Genomic DNA, 26,260 nt, shown 5'->3' with positions numbered 1-26,260 from the left:
TAAGAAATTTTAAAGTCTGGAATAAACTGTTCATTTTGCAAAAGAAAGTTCAGTATTTGAATTCCCTCCCCTAGGACTAATAAAAACTGTCATCAAACAGTGCAATTTAGAACTAATAATGGAGAAACATGATGCAACAATATAGTCATAATACTTTCAGTTTGGTTTCCTGTAACTCTTATCATCAAAAAACATTTAGTTTTTGTAAAGAAAGTTAGATATTAGATTAGAAACCGCAAACATTCAGATTAATATTTTTTGCCCCTTTTCTTGATATTTCTCTTATGGTGCACAATTAATATTTCTCTAATATCTAAAAGACGACTTACCACATTTGATAATAGTGCAATTTGACACTTAAAGCTACTTCTGCATGTAGTTCATATGATAGATAATGTTATGAAGTAGCTGATTTTTTAATCGTCAGTTTCATAATATTGTCAATAACACTAACTTCTGTTAGCAGACCGAGTCTTTTGTACATTATAAGGCAGCATCTGCTAAAAAGAAACACACTGGTCTCTTTTCTTTTAGGGAATGAATTAAGGAACTGTTTGTTAATCGAGACACTGTTTATTAATGAAAGTTTAACTATATCAGTACACATAAGCATACAAATCATTTATCCTTAACCAAAAGACAACTATCACGGAATATAACCAAAAGCAAGTATCACAGCCTGATTAATTTAATCTACTTGAAGTGACTACATAGAGACAAATTTTTATCATACTACATTTTGTAGTCTCTAATTACATGTTAAACATTGATAAATTATTTAAAATAATATAACTTACACTAGCAACACTTCTTCTTCCCTCTCTGTGAGGCTTTTTGTAATTTAACTGTGTTTTCGTGAGACTGTTGTTGCCTCTCTTTTTGGTCTTTCTTACTTTTTAATACCATTCTTGTAATAGCATTAAACATCTGAAAGTTTGAAACAATAAAAAAGAAATAACGATTACACAAATAAACTGAATACAAAAGCTAAATGTAGTAAGCAAATATTTGTTTCACTTTGAATTTAGAAGCAAATGCATTATTTTTAATTGTTCCAGTTTCAATATACAAAAAGTATCTAGAAAGTAATACAAAGGCCAACAACCAAATGGAAACTTTTATTGGATAAAACTTTGACAAAGTTTGATTAGATAATAATATTTTTCAAATATGTCTTATATTACAGTACCTTCTAGTTAAAATATCCACTACACTTAGTCGTCAAAACCAGCAAATTTAACCACTCAACAGTTTTCCCCATACATCATATGAACAGCCCAAAGTTTTAGTTTTTGACTATGTCATATTATTTATTTTAGTTTACTTTTTCTGTTTCTAGACAGCATCATATGACTGTAAGAACAGTCTAGTGGTTTTGGTTTCTTTTTGCAATTGAATTCATAAGTAAACATCTACTTTTTTTATGGATAGATTGTGTTGCCTTTGCTAAATGTTTTCCTTCATAAAGTTTTACTACAAATTATTAAACTTTAAAAATCTTATTATTAAAAGTATATAAAACAGCTTCTAAGTTATATTACTCTAATATCCATGTTTTAAAATATGCCAAAAAATATCCTTCCCATGCCATTTCTTATTTTAAAATATACTCTACAAAGGTGAAATATTAAGTTATAGCTAACAGTTTCCAGATGTCTAATAAATGTGAAATGTAAAGCTATGTAATGTAAGTTTATTAATACCAGCATGTTTCAAAAAGGTCAACATTACAGAGGTATCTTTTTGTAAAATAAGCTTACTGCTCATTCTTACATGTATGCAATAAGCCAACATTGCAGGAGAAATTGTAATTCTCTCTTTCTACATATATACCTTATTTCTGACAGAGAGTGAGAAGTGGTTAATTATCTAACATGTAATGTGTACATTTCAAATGTTGCAAAGGCTTATGCAGTAGCTGTTCAAACAAGCACCCTTGCTACTTTACAAGGTCTAAAAACCAGATTTTATATTTCTGTTTCATGAACCTCTCTTACTCGCTATTTGAAACATATCACAACTTTTTTCAATTAGTCATCATTTTTAAAGTGTTGCCGAGATTCTCCTTCAGATAAAAGAGAAGCCAAAAACTGCTAAGTACTATATTCGGAATATATGGTGGATAATCTAATTGAGAAGTTTCACATTATGTATCAGCTTTAACAGTTATTCCAAAAGATATATGGCGGGGAAAAAAAACTCTCTCAAAAAAGCAAATTTATGACTGTGTTGGTCAAACTTGAATTTCTGTTAAAAAAGTTATAAATTTATATTGCTTTGGGATACACAGCACCTTTGAAGGGAATCTTGCTTAGTTTCAAATGTGTGGTGAAAAACCTAATTTTCATCCCCCCACCAAAAAAAAGAAGAAAAGATAATGCGGAAAAGAGATAGAATCCATAGAAAATGCAGTCCAGGAGGAATCCGAGTACCTTTTTGATTACGTGATCTCCTATTAATATTTTGGAGCCCAGCCTGTATACAGTCTTCTACACCATATTCTTCGGTCTATAAATCAAGATTTGAAAGAAAATTTTATGTGATTTTCTAAAAAAGATTACTTCAGATAAAAAGGCCTTTCTGATACTTTTCTGTTAACAGAGCACCTCTTAACCCCAAACATAAATGTTAGCATTAAATCTAACTATACGGATTGCAACAACCCTAGTGATACATAAAGCTTGGTAAAAGGAATAATTATTATATTAATTCAAAAATAAATTTAAAAAGAAAAATTAAATATAAATACAAAAATAGAAAACAGATTTAATGAGTGCAATGCTAAGGCTGTCTGCACTGCTAAATTTGTGCAATTACACAAAAACATATTACATAGGGAGAGTGATGGTGTTTTCCTTCCTTGTTTGTGTACAGAGGAATCTGTTTTTACTTAGAAAACATCAGAGAATTGTACAAATTTAGCATTGCAAATATTAAATTTGGCAAACGGCATCCTAAACAAAAGCAGTACCACTTTTTTTGGTTGTTGAAGATGATTGATTATATGCTACTTCTTGAGAATCCACAGTACTATCCAGTAACATTTCTTTCAGTTCATACTCACACCCTCATTTATGAAGGAACTTAAGACTATCATTTACACTTCAAACAAATCTTGTCGAAATAGCACAGGCACAGAACTGCTAATCAGACATAAGAAAATAACAGGATCAAAGTAGGTGGTAATAAAGCCACTCAACCCGAGACATCTCTCAGCAGTAGAGATGTCTCGGGTACAAAGTATTCTTACTTTCTACAGAAATAATGTCTACAAAGTATTCTAACTTTCTGGACACATAACATATCAGTGAAAAAATTTTGAGTACTGCAAAAACTATTAATGTAATAAGAAACACTGTAATATTATGGGAGAAAGGAAAAAATTCATGAGATGTTAATTTTAATAATAGATCAAGAATATTTAAACTTCATAAATGACAGAGACGTGGGACACTTTATAATAGACAAGAAAGTTTTCAAATATGCAAGATTCATCATAATGAAACATGAAAATAAAAAGCAAACAAATGTGATTGATAAAAAAAAACCTGCCACATACCTTTAACTTGTTAAAAACATTAAATATTTATAAATTGAAATTAAATCGGGGTACATCTTTATTACCACAGCCTTCATTTTGTAAATGCCTAACAGTTTCCAGATGTCTAATAAATGTGAAATGTAAAGCTATGTAATGTAAGTTTATTAATACCTTCATGTTTGAAAAAAGTGAACATTATAGGATTATTGCTAATTTTATGTCTATTTCTCAAATATACTTTATGCCTGCCATGTTTCCATGACTGCTTTCAATAAGACATCAGGAGCATTTTCTTAACTCAAGATCATTCATCACTTAAACTCTGTATGGTACAACATATGATAATGGTGAACCAGACTTCATTTTTTTTTTTTTTTTTTTTTTTTTTTTTTTTTTTTATTCTGCTACTCAGCAAAATTCTATACTCTTTCAAAATTCTGGGTGTAGGCAGCTGTTGTTGGAAGAAATGAAATTACATTTACTGTTGTTCACAGTAAAATTTCTCTAACCAGTTCCTTCCAGTTACTCTGCTCTATATGCTCACCAACAGTCCAAATAACTTGTCAATCACTTTTTTTTTTAAAGCAATCAACAATTTTCACCATGTACAATAATATTTGTATTCAGAACCTGAGCGAGGAAAGATTCACCAGTTTTTTTAGCATAACCTGCCAAATATCCAGTATCATGGAAGAATCCTGACGGCTTTGATTTTTCCCTGTACAAACAGATTTTCATTTATGTCTACAAATTTTCTCAGGGCAACTTACTTGGTTATTTAGTTATTAGATTAGATACAGGAAAAACAAATGCTTCCCATAAAACTGTTTCAATTAATAGTTGTATTTTCATAAAGCCAGTGGCGTAGCTAGGGTGGAGCAAGGGGGGACATCTGTTCCTGGGTGCAGCATCCAGGGGGCGCCAAATTGATGCTACGAAATTTTTTAATGAAATGTTTTCCATTCTTGGCAAACAGAAAGGGGTGCAAATTCTTCTGTTGTCTCCGAGCGCTGGAAACTCTCGCTACGCCCCTGCACAAAGCCTGGTTGCTTCTCCTACAACTTAATGTCAGTTCATCTGCCCAACAGTAAACAAATTACAGTCAAAAGTCATTAATCCGGACTTGTCAGGACTTCGGCGACTCCGGATTAGCGATTTTTGCGGATTATAGATCATCAGTTTAAATCTGGTAAGATGGCCTGCAGAAATTATAAAATTAAAAATATGAAACCGTAATTTATGAAATAAAGAACAATTATGATCTAAAGGGTATCAAAATTTACAAAAAAAAAAAAAAAAAAAAAAAAAAAAAAAACTTAATATTTATTTGTTTACTTTATTAAACATTTCTTTCAATGTAAGTTGTTTAAGTTGCTTCGTTTTATGTGATAATACTTTCTCTTTAATTCTATAAACAGACATAATTTCTTGTTCAGTTACAAAGGTCTGCTATTCAAGTCCTATAATTGCTGTGTCGAGAATACCAACTAATTTGTCAATTTGTCAATCGAAATTTTTTCGTTTTCAATAACCTCTGTGTCACATTCTTCCCTATCGGAAGCGAATTATAATGACGAGGAATTTGATTTAAATCATATCAAAGATGGAATACATCCTGATGAAATACTACATTTAGTAAGGAATTATAAGCCAAATAAAATAAAAACATCTGCTCTGAAGATAAGGATAGTGCTGACAGATCAACTTTAAATTCATTGTGCGCCGCGGCGTTTCCATCATAAGCAAACCATAAATGATCGCCTTTAGGACTCCAACTTACTCTACTATATAGTTTGTTCTTCTTGGCAAGTAATCTTTTGTCATCAATAGCCTGTTCGAAAAGCTGCGTCATCATTTCCCCTACTTCTCTACATGAAATGACATCACCAAACTCAATCAGTGAAAAGCATAACCTTATTTGTCAATTGGCCTTACTAGGACTGCCGACCATTTGAAGATTGTTTGCATTAGTGATTTATTGATAATCCTGGTGGTGTTTATAAAATAGGTATCTTAATAATAAGAAAGTACCTAGATAAGACTTAACATAATATGCATATACAAAAGTTCATGAACAATTTTAAAATCTTAACTTGCATATACAGTTAATAATATTTTTATTTAATAATAAAAGTTTGTAATATAAACTCATATGTTCCTCTTTGAAAGTGTATATTAGGCATTTATTGCTAAAACAATAAATAAGAATCCTACAGTTATAAATTTAATTCACATACAAAACAGTTACAGTTGATTTATAAATAAAAGAAAATGATTAATGGCAATTAATTTAGCCAAAACTGCATGTATAAACAGCAAGCAATATCTTAACTGTCTACATTTTATAATACATACGTGCTTAACTTACTTCTTCAACATTGATATTTTCTTTAGCACTAGTTTCAAATAGCTGTATACCCATTTGGTCGGCGAATCGTTGAGCATCTTCTGTTAAAACAATTTTTCTATCTGGATCATCATTTTTATTGCCAACTAATAATTAGAAAAAAAAAAAATACTTTCATGTTCTATACCACAAAAAATCATCCTGAAATATTTCTCAGAAAAATATATTTTACGATACCTAATATTCTATTCACCACTTCACAATTTTGATCTATTTCATGTAGCCACCTTTTTACATTTCCAAAAGATTCACCATTCGTTACATCATAAACCACTATCACACCATGAGTCCCTCTATAATACCTATATAAATAAATTAAACATTCCAGACATTCTTAAATGAGAATCACAAAAATTTCTAAATATTCATATCATAGTTACCAAATTCAAAATATGGAAAACCATAATTTTCTGGAAGGTTTATGCAGTACACGTCACCACCAAAATTTTGAACAAAATTCACTTTATGATGCCCAATTCAAGTTATCAAACTACTAATATTATGATTCTGATATAAAACATATCAATAGTTAATTAGATATTGTAAATTTCTTGTTGTCTGGCTAATTTTACTTTACATTTTTCTTATATTTATTTATTGAAAAAATTTCAAATGCAGAAGGAATGCTTTTATTTATCAAAGTACTTTAAAAGATGATGAAAATCAAACTAATAATTAATGCACACAATATTGTGTAAATAAACTCAATAATTACTACATAATAATGTAAAAAAAAATTAAATAGAATATTGGTTGAATTTTCATAAAATATTTTTTGAATGCCTAGACTGGACTAATATGATTCAGATAGAAAAATAAATAAATAAATAAATAATATATAAAAATTTAATACGAAAAACTATAGTGAAAACCAATGGAATGGAATTTGCACAATTTAGATTTCATTAACTAAACCAGTGTGAGCAACACACAGCTGTTAAACATTTTTATGCGGCCCGCCAAGTATTTCTAAAATTGAATTTATTTTATCGACTTTCTCCCATCAATATATTGTTATAAAAATAATTATAATAAAACAGTAGTACACACTAAACGAAACAATTTTTTGTGACGAGTTACTCACTTGTCGGTGACTTGTTCAAACATGCAATACGAAAGTGCCGCGTCTGTGCTTGTTTGTGTTTGCTTCTGTCACACAGTCAATCAGACTGGTAAGCTGCTAACTAGCAATTTTAGCAATTGATGTGTTTCTTGAAAGGTGTGAGTGCAATATTATTGTCAAAAAGGTGTAGGCTATATAGCCGCATTCGTGTTGCCAAGCCATTTTCAGGTAGTGACACCTATTGATGGAAAACGAAAATGCTAATAGCTACTATTACTATATAGCCGCATTCGTGTTGCCAAGCCATTTTCAGGTAGTGACACCTATTGATGGAAAACGAAAATGCTAATAGCTACTATTACTTTTGCTTCTAAGCCAGGAATTCCCCATCATATGTAAACAGAGTAGTTACATTCTTAAAAAGTAGAAGCCGTGTGCTAGAGAGAAGAAATAAAGATGTTGTAATGCGAAAGTAGATTCTTGCTTTTTGAACATTGCAAACAACAAAAACAATGCAGCGGTAGCAAAGGTAATATTAGAGTTTTTTTATTCAAAATTAAGTTTTCCTACAATTTTTTTTTTATTTTCACAATTTTAATCTATAATAGCATGTTGGAAAAGTAAAGAAAAAAAAATGGAAGGTTGCAGATGAGCACAGGCATTTCGAAGAAAAGTGGAAATTTGATTATTTTTTCACTTTCGTCAAAGATAAAGCTGTATGCATATTATGCTCAGAGACTGTGTCGACATTAAAAGAATATACATAAAAAGGCATTACGATACAAAACATAAACAACAATATAAAAACTTAACAGGACAACTCCGGATAGATAAGCTTAATCAAATGGAGAAAAACTTGGAAAAACAACAGGCTATTTTTAAAAATCAAACTATTTTATCAAATACGGCAGTAAAGGCTAGTTTTGTTGTCAGTCAACTACTGGCAAAAAAAAATGAAACTCTTTGCGGATGGAGAGATGATAAAAGAATGTATGACTGCTGTTGCAGAAATAGAATTTCCAGATAAAATAAATATCATTTCAAACATTAGTTTATCAAGATTCACCATTGCAAGGAGAACTGAAGACTTGTCCGAAAACATAGCAACAACGCTTCGTGAATGCATTGCAAAATTCGAATACTGTTCTTTGGAACTTGATGAGAGTTGCGATATTAGCAATACAACACAACTGGCTATATTTTTACTTGGTATTGACACCAAATTTAATATTATCGAAGAATTGTGTTCACTGATTCCAATGCAAGGGACCACAACTGGCAAAGACCTGTACAATGAACTAAAGTCTTTGTTGGAAAAATTTTCAATTTCATTAGAAAAGATTATTGGTATATCGACAGATGGTGAATGAGCAATGTCAAACATTAGAAATAGGAGTATCAGGAAAGCTATTTCAAGATATTAAGGTCACAGGAAGGGAAATATTTGTTAACCACTGCATAATTCGCCAGGAAAATTTGTGTGAGAAAAGATTGAGTTTGCAAAATGTCACAGCACCAATAATTAAACTAATCAAGTTTATAAAGTCGCGCACAATAAATCACCGGGAATTCTTTAAATTCACGACTTTAAAAGACTTAGAAACTGAATATGGCGACGTGGTTTTTAATACCGAAGTACGCTGGCTTAGTAGAGGTGCAATGCTAAAAAGAGTATACAACTTATAAAGCGAAATACAATTGTTCTTGGATATGAAGGGATATCCCTTTCCTCATTTTGGTAATAAAGAAAGGATGTGCGATTTTGGGTTTCTTATCGACATGACTCAGCATCTCAATGATCTTAATATGGAACTTCAAGGCAAAGGACAGTTTATTCATAATTTGTATGATAAAATTCAGCATCTTTCACCTCAGGAAAGAGCATCTTTTCAGAATAATGTGTCTCATTTGCCACATTTAGAAAAAAAAAATGTTACTACTTCTCAAAAATACGCACAATATATAGACATTTTAATCAACGAATTTCAATTACAATTCCATATGTTCAAAGCTGAGAAGACAGCGGTTTCCATGAAAATATTTTCCTCGCCATTTAATATTGATGTGGATACAGCTCCCGAAGACTTTCAAATGGAAGTGATTGACATATAGAATAATACCGATTTTAAAAATATATTTTGCTCAATAAACATAAAAAATTTTTATAAATCTAATGTGAGCCCTGAGAAATTTCCACTTCTGACAAAAAATGCAAAGCAAATAATGTCTCTTCGGAAATGCGTATGTTTGCGAACAATTATTTTCAACCATGAAATTAATCAACAATGACCACTGACCAAAACTGAGTGATGCATGATTAGAAAACTGCGTACGTGTAGCTACCTCATCAATTACAGCTGATATTGATCAGCTTGTATCGAAAAAACAGTGTCAAATTTCTCATTAAAAATTAATAAAGTAAATTCGCTTTTCTATTCTTTTCTTGTTTATTTTGCATTAAAATTTTTATATGAAATCTTTACTTTTTTTAAAATTTTATATTTTTTATTCTAATGTTTATTATTAATAATGTTTTGTAAATCATTAATAAGTGTTACTTTATGTGCGGCCTGCGAAAAAATTTTTTAATTTAAATTGGCCCATTGATTAAAAAGGTTACTCGCCCCCGAACTAAACAATTTATTGTTGGAAAGCATTTTCCTTAGTATAGCCTAAAAGAATTGGTCAATTCTGTGATTTACCAGAAGACCGGGAAGTGCGATGAAGAACAAGGAGTGCTGGCAGCTATGTCAATGCAACAAGTTTCACGGTATAAATTTGCTTTTACACAGCAGTGATACATTACTTTAATTATTTATTTTGCATTTAAAGTTTTTCTTTTTTTCAAATATTAAAAAGCATGATTTGTTAATCATACGTTGAGGTAATTGTCCTAAATCTTTCTTGACCAGCAGTATCCCATATCTGCAGTTTCACTCTTTCACCATCTACTTCGACAGTCCTAATTTTGAAGTCGACTCCTATTGTTGTAATATAATTACCTAAAACGAAATACACATATAAGGATACATATTAATCTTGTTAAATTTCACAGAACAAAATTATTACTTGTTTATTGCACATGCACATTAGGATATTTTGTAAGGCGCAGAAAATGAAATGCAAAATTTTTGCAGACTTCGCTTACTCCCGAAATCTCAGTGATGTAAAAGATACATATACCAAATTTCAAGAACATTGGATAATGTTTAGATGTTGCAAACTTTGATCAGTTTCATAAAGTATTGAGGGCCGTAAAAAATCACCAAACTATTGTTAATGCCAGAGCTGCTAAAAATAATTGCAGCAACCCTAATACAAGAAAGTAAGTATAATAGTAAATTACTATCTAAGATTGATGTTTTAATTTAGATGAAAGGTTAATTTCATATACAGTCAAAAGTTAATCCGGACTCGTCGGGACTTCGGCGATTCCGGATTATCGATTTTTCCAGATTATAGATCATCAGTTTAAATCTCGTAAGATGGCATGCAGAAATTCTAAAATTAAAAATATGAAACCGCAATTTATGAAATAAAGAACAATTATGATCTAAAGGGTATCAAAATTTACAAAAAAAAAAAAAAAAAGCTTAATATTTATTTGTTTATTTATTAAACATTTCTTTCAATGTAAGTTGTTTAAGTTGCTTCGTTTTATGTGATAATACTTTCTCTTTAATTCTATAAACAGACATAATTTCTTGTTCAGTTACAAAGTTCCCCTGTTCAAGTCCCGTTAATTGCTGTGCCGAGAATACCGACTAACTTGTCAATCGAAATTTTTTCGTTTTCACTAACCTCTCTGTCACATTCTTCATGTCTTTATCCATTTTTTTCAGCAATTCCACTTTTTGTTTGTTGGACATCGAACCATACTTTCGTTTTGTAGATCCTTTGGAAGTTCCAGCATCAGAAATTCTTTTTGACATAATCGAAAGTTCAAGTTTACTTTTATAAAATTGCTCTTACAGTCTGCAAAAAATAATAAGCGGGATCCAATTCAAAGATTAAGGAACAATGCAATCATTAACATTAACTGAAATAGATAATTAGATAATTTTAGCTTACACCGTCCGTTATACATTAAACGCGCAGGCGAAAACGTATTCTGCACTTGCGCACACACATATGCGCAGTAGTCAAGGTCTTACGCGCACGCGTAAAACGGCTGTGCGCATGTGCCAATTAGTTTGAGGTCCGGATTATAGATCATTCCGGATTATGGGTGTCCGAATTAACGACTTTTGACTGTAATACTCTATTATAATTTATATAAAAAAGGCTAAAGATGACCGAATGAAAGCATAAGAGTAAATATCTATTTCAGATCATTATCATAATTTATATAAAAATTGCTAAACATAACAGAATGGATGCCTGCATCGCTATTTCACTACCGAGTTTTCGCTGAAGCATAATTTCATCTCGTTGGTTGTTCAAACATAATTTTCTATAATGAATGATGCCTTTTCTTTGAAAAAATTCTCGGTAAAGTGCAGAATCACCCACTTATTTGTATGCCGCTTTTTACAAGGGTAAAAACAATTGCATTTTTCTTTTACCTTTTAAGTGAAAATAGGTTGATGTGTACATAGATAAAGTCAAGGGTGTACACAGTGCCATTTTTGTGCAATTTTGGGAAATTTTTTTTTAAAGTGAAAATAGATCGATATGTACACGGATACCAAGTTTGTGCAATTCTTAAAACACGTCAAGTAGTGGGTGATTCTGCACTTTACCCAAAATTCTATTGCAGACATTTTGTCATGAGCAATTCCCAAATTATGAAATCCATAGGATATCAAAAAAAGGATTTAAAAATTAAACTAGTATTTCAGTGACGTCTTCAGAAACATAGAACTATATAAACTTACGCAATTTGAAATCAGCGGGTATGCTAGATTTGGCATGCTGTTAAATGGGCGCAATTGCTAGATTTGGCACTTCTGCGCATCCAGTTTCACTGCAATTTTTTGACGGTCCTCAAAACGGAATAGTACGCAAAAAGTTCTGATGTGCTGGATTCTTCCTTCATAGAGGTTAATTTTATTAACCAGTAATATAAATGTGTACACGGTGTGGGGGGGGGGGAATTCTGTATGTCCCACTCTACTGAACTGACTGATGAAATTTAATGGTTTTGTCGTCTGACTATGTTTTTTATGTTTCGAAAGTACGATTGACTTACATAGTATGTTAGATTTATACACAGGATTATTCTAACATAGGTATTCCGACATAAAATCAGACCTTTTCTCAAATGACAAACATATTTTTTCAATATTTCGATTCTACGAGTCAAACTATGCCAAGTTTTGTAAAAATCGCATGATTTGTTTTTAAAAAATTAACTCTGAAATTTTAGCTCCTCAATGTTAATTTAATTTGGTATATATTTATTAATATCTTTTTTTTTTTTTTTTTTTTTTTTTTTTTACTAAACCAAGCTTAATTTAACCAGTTTAAACTTGGTTATTAAACCAAGTTTTTTTTTTATTTACCAAGTTTCGTAAAAATCGCAAGAGTTGTTTTTAAAAAATTAACTCTCAAAATTTTAGCTCCTCAATATTAATTGAATTTGGTACATATTTAATAATATCTCTTTTTTTATTAAACCTACTTGATTGCTTCTGGAAAATATTTTCCGATTTATTTTTAAAATTTATATTCTTTAAAAATTTGATGAATTTTTTTTTTTTTTTTAATTATTATAACCTATAAAATATTTACCATCACTTTCAAATAGACATATTTCTAGGCATACCTGCAAAAAATTAAAAGATTTGTATTCACAATTTTCATACGTGAATTTATATATAGGGGTGTTTCGAAATTCAGAATATTTGTTATAAATGATAATAATGCCAAATGTGGTACATACACTTTGCTAAAATTATTTGAAAATATGAACGATGCACCTTTCTTTCTGCTCGTGCACAATGAAAGGGAAATAGTTACCTTAAATTAAGAATTTCGCCAAATTAATTATTCTTGGCACAAATTGAAAAAAGTGTGCCAAGATAAAATTTTTAATTTCTCACCAAATTGTATAAAATTAAATATTTGGGCATAATTTGAGTTGCAGAATCAAAATACGGAAAATTATCGGCATGTCATTTCAAAAAAAGTCCAATTTCATGTCGAAACATCCATATTAGTTGGTTTATTTAATTATGGAAAAGCACACTAGGGCTATCTGCCTAAGGGAAGGGATGCCTTCGTGGAGGACTTTCTAAGGGAAACTGGCTCGTATACACATTACACATGGGGAAACCCACGAACATGCCTACGCTGCCAGTCCACTCGCGGATTCGAACCTTGGACCGAACTACCAGTACCCAGCCACTTTACATCGATGTTAGAACAATGCTATATATAAATATAATATATATCTTAAGTCATACTTTTGAGACATGAAAAACACAAACTAAATTTTGTTAATCAGTCCAGAAGAATGAAAGTTAGATAAATGTCTCCCTTTTTCCTTTTTTTTTTTTTTTTTTTTTTTTAATTCTGTGTGTGCAGAGTGTATTATATTACTTAAATTAAAACTCCAGTTTCTTAAACATTCATAAATTGCAAAATGATAATGTGTCAACAATTGCATTACCACAATCCCTTGGAAGCAATATCATGGAAATATCACCTCTTTTAAAATTTAATTTTGTGAAAAAGTTAACAAAGATTCCACAACTGATAAAGAAACCAAAATATTTACCAGTGAAAGTGTTATCTGCAAAACGAAGCAATAGACTGCTCTTTCCTACACCTGAAATAAAATAAAATAATATGAAGAACATATTAATTTATATTATAAAGTAACGGCATAGATCAACAGTACATAAAATTTTCATGAATGTATTTCACTAAAGAATTTCTCTGTTTCAGAAACTTTACATACCATATATATAAAATGAGAGGTAATTATTATTATAATTAACCTTAAATAGGTATGCCACATTACTGAACCTGAAATATTTTTTATAAAAAAGAAAAAATATAAAATGATTTTAATGATTAGTTAAAATTAGTAATAACAGTGATGAAGAACGGCATTTATTGCTTTTAAATGAGTTTGTTTATCAATTACAGACAGAATAAATTTTAAAAATTGAAATATCTCACATTTTGTAGAATGCGCTGTGCTGGCATGTGAAACATGAAGATATTTTTTTTTCAGATAATGACAGCACATTGAAATCACTAAATGTTTTAGACAAATATCTTGTGTTTTGCTGAGATGCAACACATTTCTTTTAGATCACTAAGCTTTCTGATTAAAATTGAAACATAACTACAGAGATTGTTCTCACATTTTTTTAAACAATTTTCATTGTAATTATAGAAATATTTTGCCTAAAATTTTTATGTTTTAAACATTCTGTTTGATAAACCTTATTCTTCACTATTTTTGTACACCATAAAATAAAGCCTTTTGTAGTATCAGAAGAGGTATTTTATTCCATTGCTCTCGAACAGCTTTCCAAAGTCTGAGGTTTATCGACATACGAAAAATTTGCTTTTTAAAAAATCTAAAAGCCCAAAAATCTATGGTATAAGGAGATTTTGAAGGGATATGAGTGAAGGGTACGGCATTGATATCCACTTCCTCTTCCACTTTTTCCAGTGAATTAACAGATTTTGACATGCCACTGCTTGCTTTGTCTTAATGCAGTTCTGACTGCTCATACTGTGTGTAAAGAGAAGATACAGTCAAAAGTCGTTAATCCGGACTTGTCGGGACTTCAGCGATTCCGGATTATCAATTTTTCCGGATTATAGATCATCAGTTTAAATCTGGTAAGATGGCACGCAGAAATTATAAAATTAAAAATATGAAACCGTAATTTATGAAATAAAGAACAATTATGATCTAAAGGGTATCAAAATTTACAAAAAGAAAAAGCTTAATATTTGTTTACTTTATTAAACATTTCTTTCAATGTAAGTTGTTTAAGTTGCTTCATTTCATGTGATAATACTTTCTCTTTAATTCTATTAAACAGACATAATTTCTTGTTCAGTTACAAAGTTCCGTTGTTCAAGTCCTATAATTGCTGTGTCGAAAATGCAGACTAATTTGTCAATCGAAATTTTTTTATTTTCAATAACCTCTGTGTCACTTTCTTCACTATCGGAAGCAAATTATAATGACGAGGAACTTGATTTAAATCATATCAAAGACGAAGTACATCGAGATGAAATACTACATTTAGTAAGGAATTATGAGCCAAATAAAATAAAAACATCTGCCCTGAAGATAAGGATAGTGCTGACAGATCAACTTCCAATTCATTGCGCACCGCGTCGTATCCTTCCCTCCACAAAGCAGCGTGAAATTGATAAACATATTTTGGAATGATTAGATAATCAAAATCCTTTATCCATTTTTTGCAGCAATTCTACTTTCTGTTTAATGGACTTCGAATTTCGCTTTGTAGATCCTTTACATATTAGTAAATATATATCAAAAATTCTATTTGACATAATCAAAAGTTCAAGCTTACTTTTATAAAATTGCTCTGACAGTCTGCAAAAAATAATAAGCCGGATCCAATTCAAAGATTAAGGAACAACGCAATCTGCAACATTACCTAAATTGGATAATTTTAGCTTAGCTTATACTATTCGTTATACATTAAATGCGCATCTGTAAGCGTATTATGCGCATCCGCACACGCATATTCGCAGCCGTAAAGGTCTTACGCACACGTGTAAACGCCTATGCGCATGCGCAGAAAGTTTGTAGCTTTGAGGTCCAGATTATGGGTGTCCGAATTAATGACTTTTGACTGTATTTCATATTTGAAAATTGGGTGAAAAATGTTTTTGGTAATACGTGGAGTTGATCTTAATATTTTTCTCCACTCTCTTTACTTTTAATTTGCCATTACATGAAAAACCAGCAAGAACCATAAATCCCTTAGAAAAACTTCTTTAGATTCCTTGAAATATATATAATCTACAATTTCTACTCTTTCATGACAATAAATGGATCTCTTTTTACTGCAGTCATTTAAGTACACCCAAGATTCATATATTGTGGCAATATTTTTCCGTTTTTTGTCTAGATATATGGTTCTCATAAAGAATTCTGCAGCACGTTCTCAGATATGTGGTGGAGAAAGATGGTGCACGTTATGTTTTTGTCTTTTTAAGATTAAAATCAGCATTAATCACTTTGTTTACAGTTGATACTGATCATTTTAATAATTTTGCAACTGTTCTTTGACTTGGCAGATTTTCTTTTACCATAAAATATCTTACTTTTGAAACATTCCACACATTCCATTTTCCCCCTTGGATACGTATTTGGAACAATGTTTCTACTTGAAGGTAAATTTTGTCATTTTTTGCTGTTAACAATATTACCTATCATAGCTTTAGATATTGAAAAACCATGGCTTTCACAACATTTTTTAATAACTAGATAAGAATAATTTTTTTTGGAAAGTACACAAATATAGCCTTCCATCGATTACTTCTTTAAAAGCAACATTTTGCATGAAAACAAAGCTGTCAAGTAGCAGATGATAATTTATACTATCAAAAACATAGCAGTTAAAAAAATTTCTAAGCAGAAGATTTTTTTTTCTTTTACAACAAACCAAAATCTCCTAAAAAGCATGTGAACAGCCTCTGTATCTTACACTTTGCTAAGTAATAACATACAGCTTTTAAATTGAGTTACTTAATCAAAGTTTTCACGTTTTCCCAAAACACAAAATAATGCAACAAATATATGTACATACAGAAAGATTCTTAAATATTTAATAATACAGATTTAAAAATTTTTTACACTCATTTTAAAAATAGCATATTTATAAGATATTCACATAACCATTTCAACCACTATTATTTTATTTACTAAGCATCTGCCATTTGCTATTCCAAAATCTTTTGCATACCTAAGAAATGATGTCTGAAGCTACGCTTACATTAATTAAATTAATGAAAGTATTTATTTATTTTTGATATGGGACGTTTTTTAGAATTTCACTAGTATGAATATTTCTTCCATTTAAATGTCTACATAGTGCACTACACGTATTTTTCAGAAAGTTATTAATTAGTCTAAAATTTCTTATTCAACCATCTAGTTTTCTTAATGTTAAAACCTCTATTTTTACCTACGATTCAGTTAAGTAATTACTTTCAGATATAACACTATTCTGAACATCCAGGAAAACAAACTGAGTTAAACAATGAAAAAAAATTTTCATCCTGACTTTTCCTCTTTAAAGAACATGATCTCTGAGGAAGCCGCCATAACTTTGGTACCATTGCAGTAAAAGAAATGGCACTTACATATTATCCTGTCAGTTATGAAACCATCACAAAGTAGCAATTATGGGAAAGAATGTTATCACAACTCACTCATAACATCTGTGCTTTCGTCTGATACAATCTCAAATGATTCTTGATATGCCTTGTTTCATTTTTATGAACAAGGATATAAATTACTGTTACCCTTTTTTACTCTAGCATTTTGGAAAAAAAAAAAAAAAAAAATGATTAAAATTAGAACCTGCTGTCTACATATAATCCTAACACACACACAAATACTGTGAATTAATGAATATGCTGAATATGGCCAACAAAACAGTAATAAGTGAAACAATTACCTGCAGAAAATTTGCACTCAAAGCATTCTAAACAAAGTGTGTGGTAAAACTAATTAGATAGCATACCCAAACAAGAGAAATCAACAAAAGCCTTTTTACAAAGCATAAAAATGAAATGGATTGAATACTAACTATTTATTAAATAAAAAAAATCGGGTGATCTTTGGATTATGGTAACTTGGCGATTTTTTGGCGAAAATTTGGCGACCAACTCTGCTACAGCAACCTTCTATTTTTTTTTTTTTTTCCGCCGCCATTTTGTCTTCACAAAGTAAAGACATGTTTCTTTTCTTTTTATTTACTCACACTTTTTCCAACAATCTACTAGCCGAATTACACTTATGCTGGATAGTTTATCTAACAAAACTGCTTAATCATGACAAATATTCACTGCAAAATTGGGAAAAAGTGCACAATAGCAAACTCCTTGCGTGTTTTTCAGAATAACACATACACATAAACCATGTACAAGTTGACTTATTTTTACTTAAAAAAACATCCCAGAATTTTACAAAAATGGCATTGCACACACTCTTCACTATATCCATGTACACTGCTTTTTTCTCATAAATTAGAAAAATTTCACGAAAATACATGACAATTTTCTGAATCTTTAAACCCGGTAAAAAGCACATATATGAAATTACCTGATCGCGAAAAAGTATATACCCTTTCCAAATATGAACATTTTGACGTATAAAATAAATAAAATATCCAAAAACTTTTACCTCTAAATTATCTATTATATTATAAACGTCACCAACGAATTCACACCGCAAACATTACAAATACTTAGTGTCAAATATTTAAATTATTTCCATACACGTTTACTTCAACTTAAATGTATACCAAATTCCTACAAACATAAAATTCACAAAATAACTATAATTTAATTAAAATATCACTAAACCATGTACACGTCGACTTATTTTTACTTAAAAAAACATCCCAGAATTGCACAAAAATGGCATTGCGCACACTCTTCACTATATCCATGTATACTGCTTTTTTCTCATAAATTAGAAAAATTTCACGAAAATGCATGACAATTTTCTGAAACTTTAAACCCGGTAAAAAGAACATATATGAAATTACCTGATCGCGAAAAAGTATATACCCTTTCCAAATATGAACATTTCCACGTATAAAATAAATAAAATATCCAAAAACTTTTACCTCTACATTATCTATTATATTACAAACGTCACCAACTAATTCATACCGCAAACATTACAAATGGTTACAAATACTTAAGTGTCAAATATTTAAATTATTTCCATGCACGTTTACTTCCACTCTAACATATACCAAATTCTACAAACATATAATTCACAAAATAACTATCATTTAATTAAAATATAATTAAATTCAAAAACACTACTTAAAATATAAATAAGCACATATATTAAATTAATAAAAATTAGCTTACAATCCTAATTACTTTAAACTAAATCATTCCTAATAACAATTTTCCAATAATACCAAATTACTTTACTTCCACCTTACATTTAGAACAATGCATAAAAATAATATCCTCAAATAATTAAAAATACTAACTGACCTAATCTTCTTCAGAATCTTGCTTACATGGTGGATACAGTTTTATTATTGATTCAATAAAATTATTGAAAGATTTTTTCTGCGAATTTTTCTTCCACACTTCCTCCGCTAAATAAAAAGCAAAATTCTCTTTATCACAATGTTGTTCCATGTTCCACTTAATGCCGCGATTAGCACGTAAGATTACGTGCTGTATTTTATCACAATGCCTCGGAATGGTGCTTTTTATAGCACTCCACGTGCCCTCTATTGTATTGGTATGTGCACCTGTTTCCGGATCTTTAAAATAATATTAGACAGCGCCATACAATCCGAAAAGTATTCAACACTACTTCACACAACACACAAAGAAGCTTAATACAAAATAATATACTGCCACAGATATTTTTCCAAATTCCCCCCCCCCTTTTCCGATTAAAGAACCGTAATTCGTCCATTAATATCACGACATATCTCATGATCTCTCATTTCCCTCACACAAAATAATGCGTAATCGGAACTAAGTACGGCTCACATTATTACCAAAGCCCTAGGTAGTAAGTAACCTTTATCGCCTCCAAAATGTCGCCAAACTACCAGTTACCATATTCCAAAGATCAGCCAAAAGGGCCAATTCATTCAAAATTCCACAAGAACACCTGATGCAATTTTGGTGGGATATCTACTAACTTTCATGATTTGGTGGCAGCCAACTTACATATTCAACAGAAACAAAGAAACTCTACTATTTATAAATATTCATTGAAAATTATGTCAGTGTATTATATTATACATAGTGTTATTTAATACACTAAAAAATTATGTCATTTTCAAAAAGTCTTTTTTGCATGTACTCCTAGGTTAAATACGATACTGGTACTCTTCTGTTATTGTGCCCGGATTAAAAAAATGTATGTACACTGCTCAAAAAAAAAAAAAATGGGACAGTGCTATATCTCCCGTTCTACTGGGCCAATTGACAAAATTCAAACTACGTGTTTCATGTCTCGATAGCGCGACTTAGGATATATATTAGATTTATATATAGTACTATTCTAACATAGGTATTTTGACACAAAATCGGACTTTTTCTGAAATAACATACCAATTTTTTTACATATTTCGATTCTATGACTCAAATTATGCCAGAATACCAAGTTTTGTAAAAATCGTACGAATAGTTTTTAAAATATTAGCTCCTCAATGTTAATTGAATTTGGCAAATATTTATTAATATCTCTTTTTTTATTAAACTTTTTTGATTTTTTCTCTCACATTTCGAAATTTTGGTTCATTCCAAATAAAATTTACCCATTTTTTGCGTTTTATTTTTTTAATTTCTATTTTTAAATAATTTCTATAGATTTTTCGAAAAAAATTTTGAATTATAACCTATAAAATTTTTACCATCATCTTAAAGTAGGTGTATTTTTAAGCATATCTGCAAAAAATTAGACTTTTTTATTCAAAATTTTCTAAGATACACACGAATTTACATAATTTCGCGTTTTGAAATTTGGCACCTTTTTTTTGAGCGATAATAACGCCAAATGTGGTCTATGGATTTTTGTTACACGGAATTGCCACAGCTATTTTTAACCTTAAACTTCAAGTAAAATTTTACGGAGAATTAATTATATGACATTTTTTCCCTCAATGATACGTAATAAATATTTATTAATACTATATGAAAGGCTATTTTTTTAAATTATAGATGATATTATTCAAATTTTTAACTATTTTTTTTTAAATTTCTCTCGTATCTTTTCTTTTTTTTTTAAATTTAAGAGCAAGTTTTTGTAAGAGTAAATTTTTACCTTCGGCGTTTTATCGTCTGCTACTTTACTTCGTTTAAATTGAATTGTCTAAAACTGAGAATTTTCGTTTGATATTTATTTGAATTTTATGACATTAACTGCATAATTTATTTCTAAACAAACTGTTGATTTTGAAATGGCTGAAAGAGCGGCTGATACTATTATCCATATTTTTAAAGCACAATATATTTTTATAGAAACATAATATTTAGAATAATCATTTTTTATAAAAGTCAAATTATGATATAAACATACAACCCTCTAGAGACTGAATTAATGGAAGTTCAATGGTTATGTAGAAATGATCTGCAGCTACTTAATGGCTGGATAAGTCAGCAGATTCTGTGGACAAGTAAGAATAATTATATAAACGACACCAACATTCTGGATTCAATAAACAACGAGGATACGATGTTTACTAAATGAATTTAAGAAGTTTTAAAACATAAAAAATCAACTCATTTTTTATCCTAAAATGTATTTTTGTGCGTAGCATATTTTCATTATATCCTTAAAATTCTAATTTAAAATGTAATTGTCAAGAACTGAATCCTAATCATCAGTAATATAATAAGTAATTATTACGGTTATTAATAAATCCTTCTTATAAAGTAATTGCAAATATTTCAAAAAACTTTCTATCTGAATGCAAGCATTTTTCTATGCAAATATTTTTAATTTTATATTAATCAAGATTGCAAACCATATTACTTATTTCCACTTCAATTCTTACCGTCAGTTCTAGTAGAATTTACAAATCAATTATATTTAATTAAGGATTTGATTGGATTATTTAATTATGGCAAAGCACACGAGGGCTATCTGCCTAAAGGGAGGAATGCCTTCGTGGAGGACTTTCTAAGGGAAACTGGCTCGTATACACATTACACATGGGGAAAACCATGAAAACGCCCATGCAGCCAGCCCGTTCGCGGGATTCGAACCTCGGACCGAACTACCAGTGTTCAGCGACTTTACCGCTCGGCCGCTGGTGGGCTTGACTAAAATATTAATAACATTTTAAGAAACCAAATGTAGGATAAAATTGTGTAAAGCAATGGGCACAATGATAAAACTGTTTAAAGCAGTGTATGCAAATCATCCTAACTTAAAATATCGGTTATACATCTCTTTTATTTATATATATTTTTTCTGAACGGAACATTGAAAGGCGTGTAAAACTGTGCTTTACTGTATTTTCTCTTTTAATATAGTATGCAGTTTTCAAACGCATCGTAGTCTGGGTTACAAAGTATTCTTCCGAAAAAAACGCAGTTCAAATAAATAAAATAAAATTCTGGAAAATTGATATTAATAAATATATTTAAAATGCTCAGTTCGAAGGAATAAATAGAAAATTTTGAAACAATTATATGAAGAGACAATGCAACACAAACAATTAAAATAAAAGTATAAAAATTTAAAAATGACCTAAAATAATAGCTATGACGAAATATATATATAAAGAAAACTATTTGAAAAAAAAATAAACGCTGCACCTTTATTTACGCAGTTCGAATAGATAAAAAGAAATTTTTAAAACAGTTATTCGGAAGAAAAAAAAAAGAAAAAAGAAAAAAAAACGTGCAACTTAAACAATTAAAATGAAATTCGAAAAAGAAAAAATTACTTAAAATACTAAGTTATAATTAAAAATATAATATAAAGAATATTATTTGGAAAAAAGGAACGATGGTGACTTTTTTTCCTAAGGAAACTAGGTTGCCATATATTAAGAAGTTCGCCAAGTGAAGTATTCTTGGCGCAAACTGACAAAAAAGTGCCAACATAAATTTGCGAATTTCTCCGTAAATTTCGCTCCAAATTTTACAAAATTTCATATTTAGGCATAATTTGAGTCGTAGAATCGAAATATGTAAAAAAATTGGTATGTTATTTCAGAAAAAGTCCGATTTTGTGTCAAAATACCTATGTTAGAATAGTGCTATATATAAATCTAATATATATCCTAAGTCGCGCTTTCGAGACATGAAGAACACAATTTGAATGTTAATCGGCTCAGTAGATCGGGAGATATAGGACTGTCCCATTTTTTTTTTGAGCAGTGTACATATACATTGCATAAAAAAAAGGACAGTTCTATATCTCTCGTTCTACTGGGCCAATTGACGAAATTCAAACTGTGGTTTTCATGTCTTCAAAGCATGACTTCGGATATAGATCAGATTTAGGGAAAAGTGCAGAATCGCCCATTGCCTGGCGCGTTTTTATGAATTGCACATACTCGGTATCCATGTACACATCGACCTATTTTCACTTAAAAAAAAATCCCACAATGGCACAAAAATGGTATTGCGCACTCCCTTGACTTAATCCATGTACACATTGACCTATTTTCACTTACAAAGTCAAAGAAAATTGACAAAAATCGAATTCTTCTTACTCTTGTAAAAAGCTCCAAACAAACGCCAATCAAATAAGTGGGCGATTCTGCACTCTAGCTTAGATTTATATATAGCATCATTGTAACATAGGTATTTTGACACAAAATCAGACTTTTTCTGAAATGACATGCCAATTGTTTTTCATATTTTGATTCTACGACTCAAATTATGCCTAAATACTAAATTTTGTAAAATTTGGTGCCAAATTTAGAGAAATTCAAATATTTAACTTGGTGCATTTTTTTCGGTTAACGGCATTGCTCATTATTTCAAGTAATTTCAACAAAGTGCATAAACCACATTTGGCGTTATTATCGCTTATAACAAATATGCCAAATTTCAAAACATGCAAATATGTAAATTCAAGTATATCCTAGGAAATTCTGAATACAAAAACTCTAATTTTGTGCAAGGCTGCCTAGAAATACATTTACTTTAAGATGATGTTAAAAATTTTATAGGTTATAATACAAAAGTTTTTTTGAAAAATTTATAAAAAATATTTTAAAATACAAATTTAAAAAATAAATCATAAAAAATGTGCGAATTATATTTGGATTAAGCCTAAATTTTACATTCTGGAAGATGGAATGAAGTAAGTTTAATACAAAAGAGATATTAATAAATATATATCAAATTCAATTAATATTGAGGAGCCAAAATTTTGAGAGCTAATTTTTGAAAAACTACTCATGCGATTTTTACAAAACTTAGCATTTTGGCATAATTTGAATCAGAGAATCTAAATATGGAAAAAATTGACATGTCGTTTCAGAAAAAGTCCGATTTACCAAAATACCTATATTAGAATAATGCTATATATAAATCTAATACATATCCTAATCCGTGCTTTCGAGACATGAAATACACAATTTGAATTTCGTTAATTGGACCAGTAGAACAGGAGATATAGAACTGTTACCCTTTTTTTTGGGGGGGTGCAGTGTACACTATACAAAAATTAATCCGAAATTTCTGTCAAGTAAACCTCAGATTTGTTGTGCATTAAACAATTAAGGAGTTTCAGAGGAAGTTAAGAGGAAGAATACAACTATACACTTCCTAAGGGGGGGGAATCATTATTCATAGTTTAAAATTATAACTATTTATATCACTTATTTATTCTGACTAGGAAGGTACAGCCTTACAGTTCACAAAAATTTTAATGACACATTGCACATAACAAGCTTTTAATAAACACTTTAAATAACTAAATGTTATTTAAAAAGTAAGAGGAAACCCGAAGTCGAATTTTCGAAACTAACACATGATATTACACTCAAATATTAACATTTTTAAGTAACTCTCTTCCTTAAGCAAAAATCAATTCTTCATATTAAGGGTAGTATATAATGATTATACGACTTCTAAAATATGCTAATATTTCGGAGAGCATTCTTGAGAACATAAAAAGCACAAAGCATCTTCATTTTAAAAGTGAAAGAGATATTACTGAACAACTCCATTACAAAAACATTAGAACAGAAAATATAGATAACAAAGTCTCCGTATGCTTGCTTAATTTAAATGCAAATACTTTAACGAAAAACTTGCAGTAAGAATTTAAAAGAATTTTATAGTAAACAACTTCAAGCACTGACTTAAAACACAGCATTTAAAAAAAAATAAATATACTAATAAAAATGTGGGAAATACATAAATGTGCAACATATCGAAGCACTGAACTAAAAACAGTTTTCAGAAGTAAGAAACAAATTTTATGTACCGCTGTCGCCTATTATAAGTAATTTGAACAAATGATCATAATCGCGAGCCATTACACGTGGAAATAAATTTTTAAAATATTTTTTAAATCCAGTAATTCTTTTTGTAAACAGCAAGAATTTCAGTAAATATTAATCAAAAATCGTTATCATCCTCCTATGTTGCCATTGTTATTAGAAAATTAATATTTCTTTTCATTATTTCACTTCAAATTGTTTTAAGGGGGCTTAATACGTGCGTAAAATAAAAAATGGTTGTAATGAATTCAAAAGAAAGCAATGTGCATTGAAAACAATGAAGTTGATAAAGGAAAATGCTTTCTTATGTCCTCCGAAAATTGCATGTATATAACTGGGGCAATTTGCGTAACCTAAAGAAACAAAATGAATTATACGGTAACTTTTAATGTGAAGTAATAAGCAGCATTTATGGCTTGTTTTTATTTCTTTTATAAATCACATGATTTTGAGCATCAGGGAGCGCATAACTTCATTTCTTGTTATTAAAAGAATCTGATACGGCTTGTGGTAGAAAAATATGACTTCAAATAGTAGAAACTTAATTGAATATTATTGAAAATATATTGTAAATAATCTAAGCTTCGTAGGTAATGATTTATTTTTATTGGTACATTTTAAAATTTTTAATACAGGGTCTTCCCATTTATTTGAAAAATAAAAGAAAAGTGAAAGATAAGAAAGTCCCAAAGGCAGAGTGGATAAATGGAAACCGTCAGAATGTTACTAAGAACATATAGTGAATTTGAGTTTCACTTACTTAGACTCTATAATTGACCGAGCTATTGCGAAGAGCAATGTTGCCGGTTCCAGAATTAAAGGCCAAGGGCACTTGACATAAAGAAATACGGACGTGGAGAAAATCTCAGATGAGAAAACGGAGAAAAAGGGAAGAAGAGAAGTAGCAAAAGAAGCAAGACAATCCAAGTTCGCAAAACGTGACGAGCGATCATAGCTTTCAAGGAGGACCCAAGACAATGCAAATCAATGACAACAATATGAGAAGATACACTACAGCAATAGTTCCAACGACAAATTCAAATATAACTAAACAACCTCAATCAGAAAGCAGCGCCTCCTTTTATTCTGTATCAAGTGAAGAGCATCGGTAAAACAAA

The 26,260-nt window shown here is 30.0% G+C and overlaps 1 protein-coding gene across 2 annotated transcripts in view; it reads right to left on the bottom strand.

Moving 5' to 3' along the window:
• Positions 1-25,311, bottom strand: part of LOC118189856 (ras-related protein Rab-35-like) — a 33,950-nt gene extending 8,639 nt beyond the window's left edge. The window contains exons 1-6 of one of the 2 annotated variants that reach the window (XM_085818873.1): positions 25,127-25,311; positions 13,733-13,783; positions 9,890-10,013; positions 6,126-6,250; positions 5,910-6,034; positions 798-927 (exon numbers count right to left, since the gene is read on the bottom strand). In XM_085818873.1, coding sequence (XP_085674999.1) covers positions 799-927; positions 5,910-6,034; positions 6,126-6,250; positions 9,890-10,013; positions 13,733-13,783; positions 25,127-25,178 — 606 coding nt within the window. In that variant the 5' untranslated portion in view covers positions 25,179-25,311 and the 3' untranslated portion in view covers position 798. The remainder of the gene's footprint in view (positions 1-797; positions 928-5,909; positions 6,035-6,125; positions 6,251-9,889; positions 10,014-13,732; positions 13,784-25,126) is intronic. The other variant, XM_085818868.1, reaches the window with a different exon arrangement.
• Between the last annotated feature and the right edge of the window lie 949 nt (positions 25,312-26,260).

Source organism: Stegodyphus dumicola, chromosome 1, assembly GCF_044657685.1.
Source record: "Stegodyphus dumicola isolate Sdum_Otavi_A_Nest chromosome 1, ASM4465768v1".
Taxonomy (NCBI): Eukaryota; Metazoa; Arthropoda; class Arachnida; order Araneae; family Eresidae; genus Stegodyphus; species Stegodyphus dumicola.
The sequence above is the reverse complement of the archived record's forward strand: the minus strand, read 5'-3'. Positions and strand labels throughout refer to the sequence as shown.